The sequence below is a fragment of the Cygnus olor genome, chromosome 6 (genome assembly GCF_009769625.2).
Source record: "Cygnus olor isolate bCygOlo1 chromosome 6, bCygOlo1.pri.v2, whole genome shotgun sequence".
Classification (NCBI taxonomy): domain Eukaryota; kingdom Metazoa; phylum Chordata; class Aves; order Anseriformes; family Anatidae; genus Cygnus; species Cygnus olor.
Genome location: NC_049174.1, coordinates 12,742,886 through 12,763,620, shown reverse-complemented (window position 1 = coordinate 12,763,620; position 20,735 = coordinate 12,742,886). Strand labels below are relative to the sequence as shown.

At 39.3% G+C, this 20,735-nt stretch overlaps 2 protein-coding genes across 24 annotated transcripts in view; one reads left to right on the top strand and one right to left on the bottom strand.

The window, feature by feature from the left end:
- Nucleotides 1–4,036, bottom strand: part of CARF (calcium responsive transcription factor) — a 37,378-nt gene extending 33,342 nt beyond the window's left edge. For 14 of the 23 annotated variants that reach the window (XM_040562276.1, XM_040562280.1, XM_040562277.1 and 11 more), the window contains exon 1: nt 3,339–3,873. In XM_040562276.1, the coding sequence (XP_040418210.1) occupies nt 3,339–3,408 (70 nt within the window). In that variant the 5' untranslated portion in view covers nt 3,409–3,873. Of the gene's footprint in view, nt 1–342; nt 394–1,078; nt 1,682–3,338; nt 3,874–3,986 lie in introns of those variants that run through there. The other 9 variants (XM_040562293.1, XM_040562294.1, XM_040562291.1 and 6 more) reach the window with 6 other exon arrangements.
- Nucleotides 4,037–4,073: 37 nt separating this feature from the next.
- WDR12 (WD repeat domain 12) lies at nt 4,074–12,188 on the top strand. The gene is made up of 13 exons (XM_040562304.1): nt 4,074–4,214; nt 4,298–4,392; nt 4,727–4,821; nt 5,458–5,564; nt 6,420–6,535; nt 7,039–7,193; nt 7,963–8,008; nt 8,667–8,752; nt 8,950–9,090; nt 9,199–9,304; nt 10,123–10,255; nt 11,088–11,160; nt 11,762–12,188. Exons 1-13 carry the CDS (start codon nt 4,174–4,176, stop codon nt 11,837–11,839), a joined length of 1,272 nt encoding a protein of 423 aa, XP_040418238.1. The 5' UTR covers nt 4,074–4,173; the 3' UTR covers nt 11,840–12,188.
- Nucleotides 12,189–20,735: the final 8,547 nt, after the last annotated feature.

The window sequence follows — 20,735 nt, the reverse complement described above, 5'->3', positions numbered from 1 at the left end:
ACTTTTCATCTAGACATGTCCACAAGCACTTATCTATACACATCTAGAGATCCTTAGTACTTACAGATACGTCAGCACTGCTTTATGAAAATATTATTCATCTACTTCCACAGTAAACACTCAGGACTTGCATTACCCAACTCGGTCACACAGCCATCTTGAAGTAAATTGTGTTTGTTTTAAAGGGGTATAAAACAACATTTAAATGACAGAAAATTACTTATTGTTAGACTACAGCTGGAAGCTTTGGGCACAAAAAATGCCAGATATTCAGAACAAAGCTTGGTGTGAATCATAGGATGAAAGACAAAAAACAGAGTTCTCAGCACTTTGGAGACTTACCTCCCATCCCAAAGAAAAGTCGTTCAAGGAGCTCGGCTGCCCATTACAAACCTTCAAGCAAACAGAGAATATGAGACAGTGAATTGCCACAGTCACAGGATAAGGCTTTCACCTAGCCAGCACAGCCTTTAAAGCAGTGACCAACCCCAAATATTTATAAGGAACTAAACAAAAAGACAAATTAACCTGGCCTCTGCATTACTAAACTAAATATATATATTCCAGTACGCACGTAATACGCCAAAATGAATAGAACAAAACTTAATTCCTGCAATTTGTATTGGAGGAGGGAGAAAGATGCTTTGGATTTTTCTCTTCAGTATTTATTTTAGAGACAGGCAGCATTATGTTAGAACACGACTCCTACTAGCTTTATGTTCTTCATCACGCAGTAAATTCCTTCAGATGGACCATCTCAGCTGTGGCATCTAAACCATTTACAGCTTTAGTAAGGAGAATGTAAAAGGCTAGAAAGCCTTTTGGAAAGAACTGTACGACTCTGAAAGCACAAATTTATTTTTCTTTGAAAAGATATAAAGGACCATGGGCAAAGTAGACCAACGTCTCCTTAGTTTCTGGAGATGAATAAAGCATCCTACTTATATGAACAACATTATGAAGTTAAGCTGCTCATATGCTCAATATAATAAATATTCTAAAGCAGATTTATTTTTCCTTTCAATTTTCAAGTGAAGACACTCCAAACCAAGCTCTAAATGAAGTTAATCACGTTTACCAAGTATTTTGTAGCTTTGGATCTGAGAACAGTTATGAGATGTTTCAGTTTAAATATCTGAAACAGACAATGGAAAAAAAATAAAATAAAAATCCACGCCAGACAGAACTAGATTTCATCATCACTCAACCAGTGTCCCCCTATTAAAAGACATAAATATATGTTGGTTTTGCCAGGGCAGCACCTTCAGCTGTTAGAGATCACTTGAAGATGTTCGTTCCACAAAAGGCGATGGTGTGTGCTCTGAGCATGCCGCAACCCTGCCACAGAGCATGGGGACGGCTGTCTCAGCACCGACCTGTGGCCAGAGCAGCCCAACGCTCTGTATCTAACAGGCTAGTTAATAACAGCCCAGGGAAAAATAATAGCAGCAGGGCAAACATACAATGATATTTTTCCAGCTTCCTGTTATAAGTAGAACAGAAATAGCTTGAGCCTGAAGTTGTATCTTGGTGTTTAAAACACACCCTCAGTATATTTCTGTTCAGTGACCTTGTATAATCACTCTTCTAACCTAGGCGAGCAACCGGCACACACATCACCCCAGGAGTGAACTTCATGGTTCAACCATCCAGATTGCATCAGCCTAAGTTCTGTGCAACCCTAAAAAAAAAAAAAAAAGTTTTTTTTTGTCCTAAAGAAATATACTGTTATATAGATGCTTAGAAGCACGTACATAACTAATAAATGGCATAGTTAGATAAATATTGCCAACAAATTCTCCAAATCAGACAACTAAATCCTGTTTATAGATATACGCATGGATATTTGTCATGAAAAAGTGAATAATACACAAGTATCCCTCCTTTTCATAAATGTTTTACATTTGAAATTTTTGTGACATGTATGTAACACCATGGCTTGCTACATTTAGCAAGACGTTGAGGGAGAAAGGTGGGAGCTTAATGTTAGTGTAAAAACTGGATCAACAGCTGTATCCCCCACACACAGCTCAAGCACCTGCAGCTCTGTGCCTCAGCTTCAGGCTGAGCACAGCACCAGGAGAGCCACCTACGTGCTGCTCTCTGCCAAGCCCACTGCTCCATGGCTGCTCCCCACCCAAGGGTCAGCATTCTAACGCTGCAGCACCGCTTCTGTCACCCTGCCTCCCCATTGAGAAGCACCCTGCTCAAAATAAAGTGGTATCTGCAGCTTCTGCCGCCCTCGGTTTGACTCCACAGAGAGCTGGCAGCCACAGAAACTGCTAGCACAGGTAAGTATTGCAACCATTACTAGTATTTTAAGAAGTCTTACTGACGGGATCTTCAAGAGAGCAGTCATCAGGCACTGCAATGTAGCTTACTATACTACCATCAGCAGTTCAGTTCCAAAGGCAAACAAGATCACTCAGCAAAAGGCAGGCAGACCTCAGGCTATGCAGCTACCAAGAGCTCCCCAATGGTATTGCTGTGCATGCTGTGGTTCCTATTGCACACACTAGGTTCTCAGCGTGCCATCCACAGACATAACTTGTGTAACATCAAGTTTTCTCAACAGGACCAGGATTTCTACATCCATTCTGAGGTGAACCGCTCGTGTAACAGCTGCATTCAATCTTCTCAATAAACCAGAAGTCCCCATGCTGCTTCTTAGCACATGAACATTTCAAAGACTAACACAAAAGTTGAAACAGCACTACTTTAAAATCCTATTGCTGACTAGCTACTTCTATGCCTATGTTCAGGTGGAGTACTGGACTTCTGCATTTTTTTGCCTCCAATTCTTTATTCTATGGCAACACCTATAAACCACTGTCTCTACAAATACACCAGTTCTAGACGAATGTAACTCTCAGGTCTCACATGACTGCGTGTTTCTGCCTTCCCTCAGTTATGAGGACTCTTTCTGAGGGCTATGTACAGGCAGACCCAAAGAGAAGTACTGCCTTCCAAAATCCCAGATCAAGTTATTTTAACGCTGAGGGAATTCTGCAAGGTTTTAGTCTCTCTTCTCTTAGAAGAAAATTGAACTTAAAAAAAACAAGTGAGCCCATTTTGATAATAGGCCCATTCTCTTACATCTACAGACAGGAGTCTTCAGTGTGCACCCGTGTTAAAAGAAGAAAAAGATAAACCAAAGCTCGACTGCTAAGTTCATGTTTTCAGTGCTGCTGATAGCAACGTGCCTCATCTTGGCCTCAGTTTACACTTCATGACGGGAAATACATACAGTTGGAAGCCTCGCTAACAATTCTTTCTCAGTTTTCCCTATAATAATTAGGAGGTTTTATAAAAAGATTTAAAATAATTGCAAAGCTTACCACAACGCTCCCTCTGAAAAAGCTGCCTTTGGTGATGCTGCTCTAACAAGCAAACCATTATAAAGGGCATGAATTACAGCGAAATGTAACAGGGACCAGACTGGAGCAGAGCACTATCCTCAAGCAGACGGCTGAACTAGCTTAACGTTAGCTCGTGCCGGGCTCGAGACTCAGCTCGTGTCTGTGGTGCAGGAGCAGGCGGGTACGGCACGAGGCGCGCGGAAGGTTTGGGAAGCGCCCAGGTGCACGGCAGGGCCCGGGGGGACCCCCCAGAGAACCGCGGGGCGGCCCCGGGGGGCGCGGGGGCTGGGCCCCGCCCGCTGCCGGGGGCGCCGCGGAGGGGCGGGAGAACGAACGGCAGAGGCGAGCCGCAGGCGCTGGCGCTCCCCGCCCCCGGGTGCTCGGCTCCCCTCCGTGCTGCCTGCCCGCCGCCACCCGGGGCAGGACCTTCCCCACCGCCGCAGGGCAGGGCCGGCCGCCGCCTCTCGGCGAGGGGGCGGCGCCCCGTCAGCCTGGCCACCGCGAGGCTGCCTTCGCCGACCCCCTGCCACCCCTCGCCGCGGGGCACCGCGCCGCCGCCCCGCCGCTCTCCCCCCGCCCGGGGGCGAGGGGAGCCTGGCCCCGACCCCCGGAGCGAGCCCGCCCCACCTCGCCTCGGCTCCCGCCGGCGCCGCCATGGAGGCCGCCCCTCGGCGCACGCGCGGCGCCCACCGGCCGGCAGGGGGCGCGCCGGCAGCGGGGAGGCGGCGCGCGGCCTGGTGGGGGCCGCGGCCGCGTGGGGCACGGGCGGGCCGGGCGCTGCAGCACCGCCGCCGCCAGCAGCAGCAGCAGCACCATGGCGCAGCTCACGGCGCGGTTCCGCACCGAGAACCCCAGGTGAGGCCGCCCCGGGCTGGGCCGGGTGGGGGGTGCGGGGAGGCCCCCGCGCAGGGCCGGCTAACGGCGCCGTGTGCCCGCAGGTACGCCGTGGAGGATGTGCCCTTCTCGGTGCCCGCGGCCTCCGAGATCACGGACCTCAGCCACCTCATCAACAAGCTGCTGGTGGCCGCCGACGGTAGGTGCCGGGCCGGGGGCTCCCCCGCAGGCCCCGCCTCGGTCCTGCGCTTCGGGGCCGGGCCGGAGCCGCGCGGAGGGGCCCGGGGAGCGGCGGGCGGTCGCAGGCAGGCGTCAGAGCCCCCGTGGCTCTCAACGAGCCTCCCTTGCGCTCGTCTCGCGTAACGCCGTGGGCTGCCCACGCGTGACAGCAGAGAAGCCCCGTGGCTAGCCGCCTGGCTGGGCTTTTTATGCTCGTGCTGGCTCTGTTCTCCTGAGCCAGCCACAGAGCGAGGTTGTTCTTGATGGCATCAGTTAAATAGCAGTACCTGAGAGTGAATTCTGATTTGTTTCAGCTGACCACAAATATGTGGAATTTGACTTCCTTATCAATGGCCAGTTCTTGCGTATGCCACTGGTCACACACATGGAGATGGAAAATATCTCCACGGTAAGTCATGCTCACTTTCTTTTGCTTGCAGTGGGATAACAGAACAGATTTAGCCAACATATCTCAGTCTAATCAAGGTATTACCCTGTCACCCTAACTAGGTGAATCTCTAAACTTGTGAAAAGTTTCCTTGCTCAGTTTTTCTCCTTTCCTGACTTACACAGAAGTCCCTGTATGTTTCAAGCCGTTCTCAACTGCAGAATGATTAGACAGTAGAGGACTGAGCAGTGCAAGAAACACCATTAATCCAACCTGTTGTCTTCATGCAATTTAGAGGGTAAATTCTTGTTGCATGTAGTTCATCACTAACATGTTTTAGCTTCCTGTGCTTAGTTACATCGAGAGATAAAGGGAGAGGTTAGCATCACCTCTAGAAAAGTCAAATTCAGGGATTAGTTTAGACACAACTTTTACATAGGTAGATACAGTAAAGAGGAACCTGAAAACTGTAATTATTTTGTTTTGCTTTCAGCTTGCCATTAATTGTAACTTACTAAAACTATGGAAAGCAATAATACTTGGATACCAAGACCTTTGTTCAATAAACTTGTATATTTGCACCACACTAAACTTAAGTATTATTGCTATTAAGAAAAATTAAACTGCACTAAATAAATCTTCTGTCTGTGAGCTCAGGAAGAAGTGGTGGAAATAGAATATGTGGAGAAATATATGGCCCCTCAGCCAGAGGAGTGCATCTTCCATGATGACTGGATCAGTTCTGTTCAAGCCACTGAAGAATGGTACCACACTAAACCAGTTCTAAGTTTGTATTACTTATTACTGTTGTATGCAGAGGACTCCATGGTGTCAAATGAAGTCCTATTCTGTATCTTTAAAAGTCTGTTTTTTTTCTTGATCTGTTTTGATCTTTCTTTTTAACCTGGCAAGTCAGTCAGATACTACTTGCTTTTGTAAGGGGTTTGGTTTTAACACCTCTGTTCTCTGCTGACAGCAACTTTAACACAGCAGAAAACAACTGCTTGGGATGCTGTTAATAGAAATGGATAACAGAAATACTGCTCACTATTCCTTAAAGGACACCAAGATTTCTATTTTAAAGCTTAAATCCTTTAGACTTCAAATGTGACATTCATGTAGCAACAAATACAATAGTATAGCTTTGTGCAGAGCTTTTCTTTAAAATGCACTTATAATTGTCCTTTTCTACAATATTTTTAAATTTATTTCCAAACAGCTAGGCTATGCTCCTCTATTAAATAATGGCTTGAAAGTGCTTTGAGATCCTCATGTAACATACTACAATAATAGCATATTATTATCTTTTATTTTAAATAACATATGAGATGTTAAGTTTCACCTACCAGAATATGCAGTACTCCCTCTCATTGCTCTTCTGTACTCCTAGCCTTGCACTTGTAGGTTTTAACAAAGCCTTGCACTGTAACAAAAAGATTTTTTTTTTAAACTTTTCCAAGTTTTGTTTGTTTTTTAATAGAAAGTAGTTACATTTTAAATTCATTTCAGGTAACCAGTTACTATATTACTATTTTTTCTCTGTTCCTGGTTGGTGTGTTCTTTCATAAAAACATGTTTGTTTTTAAAGACAAGAATGCTTTAAATTCTGTATTTTGCAGGATATTAACTGGCTGCTATGATCAGACTGCTCGAATCTGGTCTTTGGAAGGAAAATCCATCATGACAATAGCTGGGCATACAGAAGTAGTGAAGGATGTGGCATGGGTGAAGCAAGGTCAGCATATATATTATGGGAGCATTAATAGCTTGATTTATTGGGGGATAAATGTCAGTGTTGACTATGTTGAAATGACAGTGAATGACTATTCAATAATCACAGAATGGTTACGGTTGGAAGAGACCTCTGGAAATCATCTGGTCCAAGCCCCCTGCTCAAACAGGACACCTTCAACACATTGCCCAGGACCATGTCTAGAAATCTGGATGTTAAAAATTACTTCAGCCTCTTGTCAGAAGTCTTGATAATGAAGTTAACAGCTTGTTTTACTGGCACCATTACAGTAATGAATGTTGTAGTTCAGCATTCATGTTGTCTATCATCTTTTCAGTCTTTATCTGTAAATATTTGTATGCATATTTACATTAATTGTACTTGCAGAATAACAGTGTAAACATATGTCTGGGTTTCTATCTACTATTTCATCTTCAACTAGAATAATTACTACAAATGCTTTGGTAAGCTGAATTTGGTGTGAACATGACTTCTTTCTTCCTCAGATAGTTTATCCTGCCTGTTACTCAGTGCATCTATGGATCAAACTATCCTGCTCTGGGAGTGGAATGCAGAGAAAAACAAAGTGAAAGCCCTTCACTGCTGCAGGGGGCATGCTGGGAGCGTGGACTCTGTAGCTGTTGATTGCACGCGAACTAAAGTGAGTGACTTCTTAAAAGAAACCTGTCTTTTGGGATGTTAGCATCCTATATCTCAAAAACATATTTTTTTGGCCCTGGGTATCACTGGTCATTGTGTTATTTTGACCAACACATTGATTTTTCCATTCCTGTTATAAATGATGGTTATTAAAGATTATGTGCTACATCAACACTAGATAATCTTTTCAAACAAAGCAGTGCACTTACTTGTGATATTCACAAAGTATCACAAAAAGCTGAAGGTGACTTTAGATAGCACAAGCCATTATACTGCTCCTTTTGACTTCCATTGAGTGAAGCTGAATGTTTATTTTTAAGGAAACATTGCATTTGACAGACATGAATACAGGTTATAATGAACTATTTTCAAATTCAACCTATATTTCCACAGTAGTTTTGAATGGGAAAAAACATTTCAAGAGTGATATTCAGAAAAAGCAAGTGACAGAAGAGGTCCTTTCCCTTCAGGACTTAAGTATATAAGAGCATTCACACCGACCGTAGAGTCACCCCTCTCAGCTTGCCTCATTAACAAAAGGATTAAAATAAAATCTGGTGATGAAAGAAAGAGATATTTTGTAGATATTCTTCCTGCAAAGAAAGGGGGGGGGTGGGGAGAGGAATTTGATCTACACAAAAACTTCTTTGGTCTCATTCGAGGAGCTCAGAATCCATTGGTTAATTTTTTTCAAGCAGGAACTGTACACTTACTATGGCCTACAAGGCTTGTCTGGATCAACTTTTAACAAAATGTTTCTATTTTTACAGTTCTGCAGTGGGTCTTGGGATAAAATGTTAAAGATCTGGTCTGCAGGTAAGATAAATCTAGTCTAGGATCCTTGGCTGTCTTCAGAACTGTACTTATGACAGCCTGCATGATGGATACATGAATACTTTATAAAGAAATGAATTGAGATTCAAATTACAAGCAAGCTCTAACTATTTTGGGAGGGAACAGGGGGGAGGAGGGGAACAGGACAGGACACAGACATGACAATAGCTTTGCAAGCCTGTACATAACTATTTTAAATTATTGTTTTGGGTGGTAACAATTTCAGGTGTGGTTATTAACAACCTGTTGCTGTTTTATTCAGAACACAATCCTTTGTGTCTGTTATATTTAAACATGCAGGTTTTAATATAGACTCTACATAACAAAGGTTTGTGGGTTATTTTTCTGGTCTATCAACACCACAGTATGGAGGACAATAAGATAGACAGGGAGGACAATAAGATAGACAGGTCTTTTCTAGAAACTGAGTAATCTTTTTTTTTTAATCTGCATGTTCTCTTTCACTGTTACAAATCATATTTTTCCAGTTGGGTGTATACATGTAGGTACTGTATCTAAAAGAAAGATTGTGTTTACCCCACACTTGACTTACTGTTGGAATTTTTGGTGAGGCAGGATGGTCTTAAAAATACTATTACAACTTCAGAAACCTCTAGATCAGGTCTGTCTTTTGTCATAGTCCCTACAGATGAAGAGGATGAAATGGAAGAAGCAGCAAACAGACCACGGAAGAAGCAGAAAACGGAACAGTTGGGACTAACAAGGGTAAGATGCACTCCAGGTTTGTCCAGGAATTTATTTGAAAAGTGTGACCTTAGAAAGTAATTGTTATTTGTTAATATTTATTAGACCAAAAAATTTCTATGATGTGCCTGAGAACGATCAGATGCTTCCTTTTATTTATTGAAAAACAAATGTATAAATGATACTCAATCTAATCTCTTCTCACTTTTAAATCCTAGACTCCCCTGGCAACCCTCTCTGGCCACACAGAAGCCATCTCCTCTGTGCTGTGGTCAGATGCTGAAGAAATTTGCAGTGCATCATGGGACCATACCATTAAGCTCTGGGATGCTGAGACAGGAGGTCTCAAATCAACTTTGGTGAGATCACTGTACTTGGTATATTCAACTAATGTCCAGCTTAAAGATAAAAGCTGTGCAAAAACAGTAGCCCCTCTCCCCAATTTTTTGTTCTTTTTCTTTTGACAGACAGGAAACAAAGTGTTTAATTCTATCTCCTACTCAACACTTTGTCGGCGTCTTGCATCTGGGAGCACTGACAGACATATTAGACTATGGGATCCTCGCAGCAAAGGTGAAACAAAATACGCACGTTTGTGAAGTCTTTTTCTTTCCCCCCTCAAAAATCAGAATTTCTCCCTGCCAGGAGACATTTCAAAAACTGTTTTCTGGTGCCTCTGCTTGAAACAAGCCATGTGGGAGCTTTTGTTAAATACAGGCAGTAGTTCTATTTTCTGTAACTTGGTACAAGACTTCTTTGATTTTTTTACCTTGTAATTTAGAGAACTCAGCTTAGGTTGTCCTTTTTTCTTCAAACTTATTAATGTATATTCAACTGGGTATTTGCAAAACCTGAACTTTTTTTAAAAAAAGATTCAGTCCGTCTATTGGTAGGTAGGACCATCATTAAAGTAAAATAGTAGTCACTTCGTTATGCTATAGTGGTATCATCTCTGACAGGACTGCTAGTCAGTTATGACTGAATCAGCCAGATTTATTTCATAGACATATTTACTTGTTTAGCATCTATAAATCTCATCCAGAGTTCAACAGTATAACAGTATTTATCTTATTTGTTAATAATAAAAACATTTTTAATTTTTCTTTTCAAAAATCTCAGATGTAAAGAGAGTTTAGGGATTAGAAAATACATTTTGATTGTTTTAAATTCTTTTTACCAGAACTTGGGTAGCTTTTTTTCTTTTTTCCCAACGTTCACTTTCTTCAAGTTCACTTTGATTTCTGAAATTAGAATTGCAGGGTATCAGGATGTCAACACTTACCTTGAACACAAATGTGTTGCCGACTTTTTTTTTCCCACTGGATTTTGGATGCATCTTAAAGGGCCTGTTTCAGTTAACATCTGCTGAGTAGCTTTTCTCTTTTGTCCAGATGGCTCCTTGGTTCTCCTGTCTCTGACTTCTCACACAGGCTGGGTGACATCTGTGAAGTGGTCACCCACCCATGAGCATCAGCTGATCTCTGGTTCTCTGGACAACATTGTGAAGCTGTGGGACACAAGGAGGTAAAATAAATGTGTTCCTTACTAGTCAAAGGAACGTAAGCTTACAGGGTCAGTTAACCTAATGAAATAGTGAGATCAGTCTGAGAAATTTATTGGAAACTCCTTTGGTATTTCTGGAAATCCTCTAGTATTTAGATGTCAAGCATATATTGAAAGGAAGAAAAATATTTGTAATCGACATGATGACCTATGGCTTAATATCTGTAAAAGCTGTATGGTGTTCCAGCACATGACTGACTTGGCATTAAGAACAGCATGGATTGAAATGCAGAAGGCAGGAACTCTAACATTGCTACTGGGATTAAGAACAGCAGAAAGTCTGTTACACGTCGCTCTACTTCAAGGAACAAAACACATGCTATTTCTATAAAATGAGCCTAATAGCATGAATAATGAACTTGCTACTCTTTTCAGAGCTTTCATAACAAATTTTTGAAGAATGAATTGGTTTGCATTCAAAAGATATAAACGGCTTTTTCTGGAAAATAATACAGTCAATCAGTATCTAAATTGAAGAAAAAATATGTAATAAACTGCTCCTAAAAAAAAAAGTCATTACACTTCGGTCTCAAAGTAGTTTGGAAGAAGCTGAGAAACATTGCTGCTTTTCTCTTTGGGGATGTAGGAGAGGTTAAAACTAATGTAAACAGCTGTGGAGAAAGCAGTGGAAACGTCACAGACAGTGGAGATCCATACATTGTTAAAGCGTTTAACTGCTAAGACCACATCTGTGTGATACCATTGTGATAGTATTTCTTCCAGGAACCAATTTTGCTGACTATAATTGCTCACAATTTCAAATGTGTGACTGTAAATACCTGTGTTTTACCAGTTGCAAAGCTCCTCTGTATGACTTGGCAGCTCATGAAGATAAGGTTTTGTGTGTGGACTGGACAGAAACAGGGGTAAGAATCCAAAAAGCAAGTTACTCTATTTATATATATACATTGTAGTTAGGAAGCGGGCTTAAAGCAATATTTCTTCCTTTATGCTTAATGGTGGAAGACATCAGGAAGTTGGAGTAGTTGCTTTGGTTAACAGTGGGTAAAAGAAAAAAAAAAAAAAAAAGACTTGTTCCAAGGTACTGTTTGCTGCCATGGAGACTAAAAGAGCAGCATGAACTGAGAGCTATGGCACAGCCTTGCATGTAGAATGGAGGAACTTTATAATCCTCTATAGCAAGTTGTTCTGCTACTTCTGGTACACACATGCATAAAATTAAGAAAATATTTGTTAATGTTTAAAACTCTCAATATGGTTCCTGTTAGGAAACAGGAAAAGGCAGGAAGAGCTTTAGAAGTTTTCCACAAAACCTTTTTCTCCTAATTTCGGGAGGAGGGTAAGAGAGTATTGCTTTCACAGTTTGAGTTTTAGTCATGCATTAACAGTTCATTATTTGTTGCTTTTCCTGTTCATGTCTTCAAAGGAGATCAGCATCTTTTACATTTTGTTTGGGTATTTTGCTTAGTTCTGATATTAATCACAATTTTCTTTTCCTGTCATCAGTTACTATTGAGTGGTGGTGCAGACAACAAACTGTATTGCTACAGGTACCCAGCCACAGCCTCTGATGTCGGAGCATGAAGGACAAAAGCCAGAAGATTTTTTTAAAAAACATTTTGCAGCAGTCCCTCTGTTAACACCTGAAGGAGGTTTTTGTTGCTCAGAGAGCAGTTGTTCCTATTTTTTGTATTACTAACCTGTATCCGTAACAACAGAATGACAACCAGCAGCTTCAAACATGATTACTGTGAAACAAAGCAAAGGCTGTTTCCTCCCTTGTCAATTGCTTTCAATTTAAGATCTTTTAAATGGCTATTTGTATAGACCTGTTACTAACAGTAAACTGTTCCTGACACTTAAAGAAAAATTACTCACTGGACTAAATTATTTTTGAGTTTACCTTTCCCTTTAAAAAAAATAAACTTTTATCTATAGTTCATTGTTTTAGTGCCTCACTTCACGTAAAAATCAGACGCAACTCTCCTTTCAGTACAGCAGTTGGCAGTTTTTAAGATTAGGTCCTTTACTGACAAACCCAGTCTGCTTTTTAGGATAACACTTAGTATGTTTGCAGTGCAAATGTAGATGGTGAAACAAAATCTGAACTAGCATTATATACTACTAGATTATTATAAAACACTTTTTACAACACAGTCAGGTCACAAGTTAATTTCAGTTAATTACTGGAGTGAAATCTACCAAAAATATCAAAACCAACTGAACAAAGTCAGCTACCTGATTATAACTCAACTTGCATCTAAATCATCCTATCAATATAGTTTAAAATCTGATTCTGTAAAATACTCAGACACTGAAGTTGTATTTCTAACATCCAAAATCTATACCAGAATGGCAGAGCTGCTTTTTAAACTCTGCACGGACTGAACTTTCCCTCTGTCTTATATATAATATTTCTAGGATAAAAAGGACAAATGCAATTAATACTTACTAGAAATATATTTACTAGAAATAAGCGTTTCAAGACATTTAAACGGCAAACTGTTTGGAAAAAAAATGTAAAATTTGGTATTCCATTTTAAGTGCCTCTTTCACATTAAATTTGTGAGTATGCAAAACTTACGCAGACATACATATGCGCACTAATAAAGGGAGTTGTATGAATAGGAACTGTTTGGTGATTTCTTTTTTAATACCTCTTTGTGGAGAACAGCACAGAATGGCCAAAGGCTGCAGTCATTTGTTTACAGATAGAGCAACTTGTCTGTTTCAGCATCATTTTGGCATTCTTGAACATCAGTCTTTCTCAGTATGTCTAACTGCCTCCAGACTTGTGAGTTTTGCTCCTACCCACACATCGTTTAATAAGAAATTGTGTTTAATTCATAACAAAATATTTCAAAGCATTTATATGAATTTGGCACAGGATCTATTGCCAGACTATTCAACGTAAGACCGACATGGTCGTACTAGATCTTAGTGAAAATTGCCTTGAAAATTTCATGACCGTCTGTTCACAGAAATTAGACCTATTCCATGTTACTCTTCTCTTCCCTCTCAACATAAAAATTCTCCATAAAACTGTTTTTTAACTAATTTGGTCCTGATATATTAAAAATGTCATTATTTCATGTGGGAAAAATCAACAACAAATTTCTGTAAAAAGTAATTAATGGAAAAATCTTACAATTAAGCAAGTCACTTTATTATTTAATCATCAATTGAATAAAAATAAAATTCAGCCCTAGAGTTATATTTAATCAGTTCCAGTCTCTCCTCTGCTAAACTGAAGAACAATTCAGTTTTCATCTTTTTGTAAATAAAATCGCTTGAGTCATCATTTCTTGTTCAGAACTGAGCTGTAAGTCAGTTTATTTTTGAAGGAAGCCTAAGCACAAGTCCTAAAAAGTCAATTAAGATTAAACTCATTTTATAATGTAAAATTAAGTTTTGCATATTTTTTTAACTATTCTCCTCACAGCTTAAACACTTCAGTTACCAAACTGAAGCCTGACACCATTTTTATAAGGTTCTGCCTTTTTTTTTTAAGAATCTTCTTGGCACAAAACTTTGCTGAATTATGCAAATGACAAGTAGACTTATTGCAGGTTACTGAATTTTTTACAATAAATCACTTATTGTTCTCTATCTGCAACTTACATTTTTGTTATTGAATAGTATACCACTAAATTTCCCAAATACATTTTTTAAACTTCCAGAGAAAGTCAAGAATACTGGACCACTGGACTTCCTGAGAAACAGTGAAAACTCACTTTACAAGCACATCAGTTAAGTTTCTACAAGCATCTTGTTTGGAAATTATTCTAGTGTTTAGGTATTTAAAATAGAAGAGCTTTTCTCAACACAAATCACTTTCCTAACCCATTGCCACATTTGATAGCATACCTATGTTGGAAACACTATCAGTTTGTTTGACACAGCTTGTAGCTCACACAGTTATAACCTTTTTTTTTAACAAAAAAAAAAACAAAAAAAAACAAGTCCATGGAATCACCAGCATCTCTCCCTCCAGCCATGCATAAAATACATGGAACAGAGAGATGAAGGTTTTTTTTTTTTTTTTTTTTTTTTAAGAAAAACAAACAAAAAAACTTTGGGCTTTTTGCTGCTAGTGGTAGCAAGGTTTTTCCTTAATGAAAATAATCCTGTATGATCCTAAATGAGTTTTGTGTAGGCTGATCGATTTTCAGTATAAACTCCACATACTTCCCAAGATTTCAGCACAAGTATGTTAGGAGAGATTAACCACATATGCTTAAAATGACTTCTACAATTTAAACAGAAATATTTCAGAAAGTTCGGAAGGAAAAATGTATGTGGAAAAAGGAATATGCTTTTAATGGAAACTACATATTCACATCTAGTAGAATTAGTTATTGTTTACCTGTAAGTTTTTACTAAGCATACTTTGAGAATGCATACTTGTGACAAGTTGTCCTGTCACCCTATCCCTGTTGCACCTCTGTTTAATAGCTGTCTTCCTTAATTATGTAACTGTTTAGAGAGAAATTCTAATCATCCTGTTCTGACAGGCAAAACTATAACTGATCCTCAATTTTTACCCAAATACCCAGGTCAACAGAATGGCTATGTCACTGTTTTAGCACAAATGCTGGCCTAAGGCTCAGCTTGGCCAGCTAAGGTGAGAGAAGCCACATAGATGCGAAGAGCTGCACAGACTGTTAGATAGCAACAGGTTACAGTAGCTTATGTTACAATTCATATGCCAAAAAAAAAAAAAAAAATGTCCAACCAAGTTAGAATCACTAAGTATATTTCATAGAAGCATTTGGCACAGAACTCAAATTAGGGGGCAAAAACTTGGGTTCGAATTAACTGTCATGGTGACCAATTAAAATTGTCCTAGAAATTGTATGAACACCGGAATGAGTGCCTTCTCAGCTGCCAGTGAGAAGCTGGATGAATCTGATTAAAAAAAGACAGCTGCTCAGTCTGCATGAGTCTACCAACCATCCAAATCAGGCCATTTACTGTATGGAATACTGAAAGCATAACTCGAACCATAAAAACGTAAATTGCTGCATTGGTTTGAATATTCATATTCAGAACTTCCAAATGTCAAGTTTGCGTATCTTTGAAATTTATTCCACTGGCCAACTAATAGCCCACGACCAATTTATATTGCATTGCCACAGAGGATCTTAGTATAAGTTTAAGCGACTATAAAACCAAACAAACATTGAAATAAGCACTCTGGGATTGCTGCTGAGATTTTCAGCATATAATTTAAGCAAAGAAATTTCTTAGAATGTTTGAAACCATCTCTGAATGTGAACTAGCAGTCACAGAAAGCTTTATGGAGAAAAATGATATGCCAATTTTTTATTATAGCAGAATGTTCCAATAATTGAAATTGCTTATTCAAAAAATCTCCCCTTATCACACTTTCTATTATCTATGGCTTATAAATTTAGAGTAGAGAAGTTCTGACATTCAGTCAGCTGCTGGAAACTACACATGACAGACAGTTGAGATCACTTAGAAGAGCATTTGGGAAATGCTCACTGACTTAATCATTCCCCTTTAACTGTATCATCTAATCATCTATCCCAGTTGTTGAAAAACATTCCAGTTCATTACTTCCGCACACACACACACACCTCATGGATTTCTGTGTACAAGACAGGTCAGCAAAATGCAGCAGAAATACTGGAAATTGAAGTAAACTCACCAAGGAATGGAGATGACTATGTGGTAACATCTGATGCAGAGCTGGATGTCAAATTAGAGATAAATGTAAGCATCTGTAAGTAGTGTCAGTATGAATTTAAATGTAGAATACAAATACATGAAAATGGTATCACTTTTTCTGCCACTAACAAGTACTAACTATTTTCAGTCATTTCTATTATTTGACAAGCCAAAACATGGTATCTAGTGTTGGAACTACATTATTGTTTTCTGAATATATTCAACACCAAAGAGGAGACTTAAATTATTCTCCACACTAAATGACATCACTACCATGCCTGTGCATACATCCCTGCATACACTTAATATCTGGTACAATAGCTTAGCAGTTTCAAGTTTACCACATTAACCAAAGTGCAATATGTAGGTTTCTGCCAGCAAGATCACTATTTCTTTCTGTGATATAGAGGTTATCTGGGGGCTGGGAGAATGACAGCAAATAAACTATACTCTCCATTTTAAAAATACACACAGAAGTGAAGGCTGATGGGTGACATAAATCCCTCATTTGTGTTATTTGAAGTTTGAAGGCAAACTGCTCATCAAACAGTGGATGTAGATACCCAGAGGCATCTGCTGAAAACATGTGCTTTGAACAAGAGCCTGGAAGGTGTGGCATGGGTGTGCATTAGCAGGAAGAGTTGTTCATATGATGTGTTTTGGATTCCCAACAAACATCTGTTTTCTAATCTCCCCTCTTCAAGTAAATATAGTATTTCCTAATTTAAAAAATGAACTTCCATCTCTCTCTCATCTTTTCTCTCAAGTTTTGCATCAACTTCAGCCTGAATCTTAGCAGTTTCAAATTAATTTGGGAATTGTTTCTGATCATAGTTTTTATACATATATATAATAAAAATTAGAAAGTCAAAATCTGACATAATTTCACTGAGTACCATCAGGGTCCAGAATCTGTTTGAGATGCTTGTAAGCTCAGAGCGATATTTGACTGTTCCACTCTCAATTTTAGATTAGGAATCTTATATTTCAGATCTTAGATTATTAGTTCATAATCTTGCTGGAGCTCATTTGTGCACAGCATGAGGTTTTGGAATTTCCTGTCAGCAGGTGAATACTTGGAAGAGGGATAAGGAACAGTGTTTGGCATTACACAAGATCTTTTTCCCATCTTGCACCAACATGCAAGTGGTCCTTTTCTTGGAGAACTATTTTTTGCTTTTAAAAAAATTAAACGAGGTTTTGACATTAGGTTTAAAAGCATACACAGAATCTCAACAGATAGTCTCTGATAGTTACCCTCCTGCAGTTAAAATGCCAACTTAAATGCTTCCTAGATCTAAACAGCAGAAATTTAAACAGATTCTGATTTCAGCTACGCTGCTGTAATTTTAGAACACGAGTTAAGACAGTGAAGCCTATCAAAATCAATGGGCTTATAGATTCATAGAGGACTTTACACACAGCCTGAATGTAGTTTACAGTAATTAATTTGACCTTGTATCTTGATGTAGCTGAAAAGTGAGAGTCAGAACCAGTTTAGAAAAAAAAAAGCGTCATTTCAGCAAAGCCTTTTCTGGAAGGAAATAAACTTCATTTTCGCAGTAACTAAGCTTTAGAGCAGAATGGTGAGGGGGAGGAGAAGATGGTTTTCTCCCCTCCTAATCCAATCTATTTAAACAGGGGAATCAAAACAACAGATGTTTAAGTATGAAAAGTACTGCCTGAGATGCCAGCACCACAGAATAAGCAAGAACTCATAAAAGATGAGAAGGTAAAGAGACTACAATTCACTCACCTATTTCAGTTTTACTTATCTGCTGGCATTTAAATGTACAAAACCAGGGTGTCGTGTTAAAAAGACGCCAAGTTGTTTTGCAAGGAGAACAGTTTATAACTCATGCATCATCCCACCATACACCATTCTGAATCTGTGGGGTATTTATAGTATTGCTTGCTAGAGAAAACACGGGATCATAAGATATAATGTTTTAAGTGATCATTGTTGTGAAGAATATTATACTATGTACCAGATAAGTTTGTTTTAATGAAAAAAAGAAATCTATTTCTAATCTTGTCTTAGCTTGCAGCAGTACAGTGTAGAAACTGAAAAATATCTTCAGTTTTGGGATGTCTGAATTGTATCTTTTAGATCTTGGCAGACACATTTGAAGCTAATCATTTTGCTTAGCTGGCTTGAGTATTGCTTTCACCACTTCCTACTGGCCTTCCCTAATTATTTTTTAATAATTTATGACACAGAACTCTATAGGGCTGGTACTGTAAAAAATTAGAGACAAATATAAGGCTTTTTTATTTCCTACTGCAGTAATACCTTCTTGCCATTTACTTCCCTTATTTTGCTATCCACTCCCTGTTTTATAAGGAAAATATCTAGGATTTTATTCCTCACAGGAATATCAAGATCAAAGTTGTAAAGTCTTCCCTCCTTTTAAATATATCAGGTGTAGATCTTCAGGCTAAAATGACCCTATATAACACACATTTTGTGTGTCTAATACATTGCCACTCTATTTTTCTACCCACATATATTACTGACCACATTATGACACTAGGGCTGTTATGGTAAGCAGTATTTGCTTTTGACACACCTTGTTGTTATTTACACTTACTGCGCAGATGTCTCTGCTGTCAGTCTTTCCTACACTATTAGAAGAATAACTGTGCATGTGAAAAACGGTATAAGCAGAAAGGAAGTGCAGCTGATGCTCAAGTGATAAGCAGCAGTCCTGGTAACTAACAGCAGGGCTTTGGGAACTTCACAGCATGGACATTACTATTCCTGTACCGAAGAACAATCTCCCACAGTCTATGAGCACAGTCAGATGTCTGCATTCATGTAGCTTAAGCTACCACCCATTCTCCAGAAGTTAATCCTTCCTCAGTGTCTGTGGTCCTCATTACTTCTGATGTAAGGCACAAATAGCTTGAACCACCACTCTTTTTTTGTGTTTAACTGTTGTCTAGATTAAGTTTCGTTCTCTACAAATATAGTCAGGCCTGCGTAGTCAATCCAACTCCTCTGATTTCAAACAAAACATCAAGTTGAAATCTGATTTAGTCTTTGAATGTGATTCTGCCTAACATTGTCCAAAGAAACATCGTATTGAAAGAAGATCATTGCAATACAAATGACCTCTGATGACCTCTATAAAGGTATTAAGTTTAACTTTAGTTTCTTTTTTTTTTTTTTTTTTTTTGCTGGGAAGCCCGATGGCTCTGAGATAAAAGAATGATGCTATGTATTAAGTTTTATAATTTTAAATGTATATAGTTTATTGTATGCTCATATAATTTGATGTTGTAGTTCAACTTATTCTGTTCATAAAACAACTAACATCTCTTTCTGAAGGTTTTTTGTTCCTTTCAGATGGCCTACAGAGATCTCAGACTACTGAGGAATCACAGAATCACAGAATTGTAGGGGTTTGAAGGGACATCAAGAGATCATCAGGTCCAACCCCCCCCTGCCAAAGCAGGTTCCCTAGAGCAGGTTGCCCATGTAGGTGTCCAGACGGGCCTTAAATATCTCCAGAGAAGGAGACTCCACAACCTCCCTGTGCAGCCTGTACCGATAGGGACTTTATGGTACTATATGCAGTGACAAGTTTATTATTGTTTGTGGCTTTTCTTACTTTTGTCCTTTTTTAACATTCCAAATATTTAAATAAACACCTAATCTATAACATTAGACAAGAGGAAGGGCAGGAGAATATACTCCTAAAGTATCACGATACATTAAAACATTTATGGTCTATTGAGGCCAAAACCATTTCAGACTCACCATAGAAATTAGGCTTGACATTTCCTGGGGAAAAAAAATAAATATAAATGCTGCATTTTCATAAATAGAAGACAAAGTCCTTTGTTAAATATTCAGTCTAACTAGACTTGCAGGGCCTATTACTAAAGCTGTAATTGTCATGAAGGAGGAGCTTTATAATCCTTGAAAACTTTAATGGTGCCTTATACTAAAAATTATTTTATGGATTAAAAAATCAACTTATATCTTTCCAATTACAAATCTAAATGCCAGCAGAATAGTACCTAATTGCAAGTACGCTGTTCATTATAAATCACAACATAACAGAACTACTACTGTGGAAGTTTCCTCCCCACCCCACCCCCACTTTTGCACCTTTATCCCTCGATCCTTAAAATAAAAGGAACAAAAAAAATTTGCAACAGTATAATCAAAATTTTACAGATATTTTAAGAACATTTATGGGTAATTGTTCGGAAATCAATATTTAGAACTATGTTACAGCTGCACAGCCTTTCAAAATGTTGTCTACTGTTTGTAATGAGCATTTCAAAGTGTTAAATATTCAGGATTCTTTCAAAATGTTAATGAATGTGTGCATAACTGATACACATGCACTCCCCACCTGCACTATTGTGTTAGCTCTGGGGCGCCCAGCACAAGGAGGACATGGACGTCCTGGAGCAAGTTCAGAGTAGGGCCGTGACAATGATCAGAGGGCTGGAACACCTTCTCCTATGAAGACAGGCTGAGAGAGCTGGGGGTGTTCAGCTTGGAGAAGAGAAGGCTCCAGGAAGACCTCATCGCAGCCTTCCAGTACCTAAAGGGGGCCTACGAGAAAGTTGAACAGGGACTCTTTATCAAGGAGAGCAGTGATAGGACAAGGGTAACAGCTTTAAACTAAAAGAGAATAGATTTAGATTAGACATTACGAAGAAATTCTTTACTCTGAGGGTGGTGAGGCACTGGAACAGGTTGCCCAGGGAAGAAGCTGTGGATGTCCCATCCCTGGAAGTGTCCAAGGCCAGGCTGGATGGGGCTTTG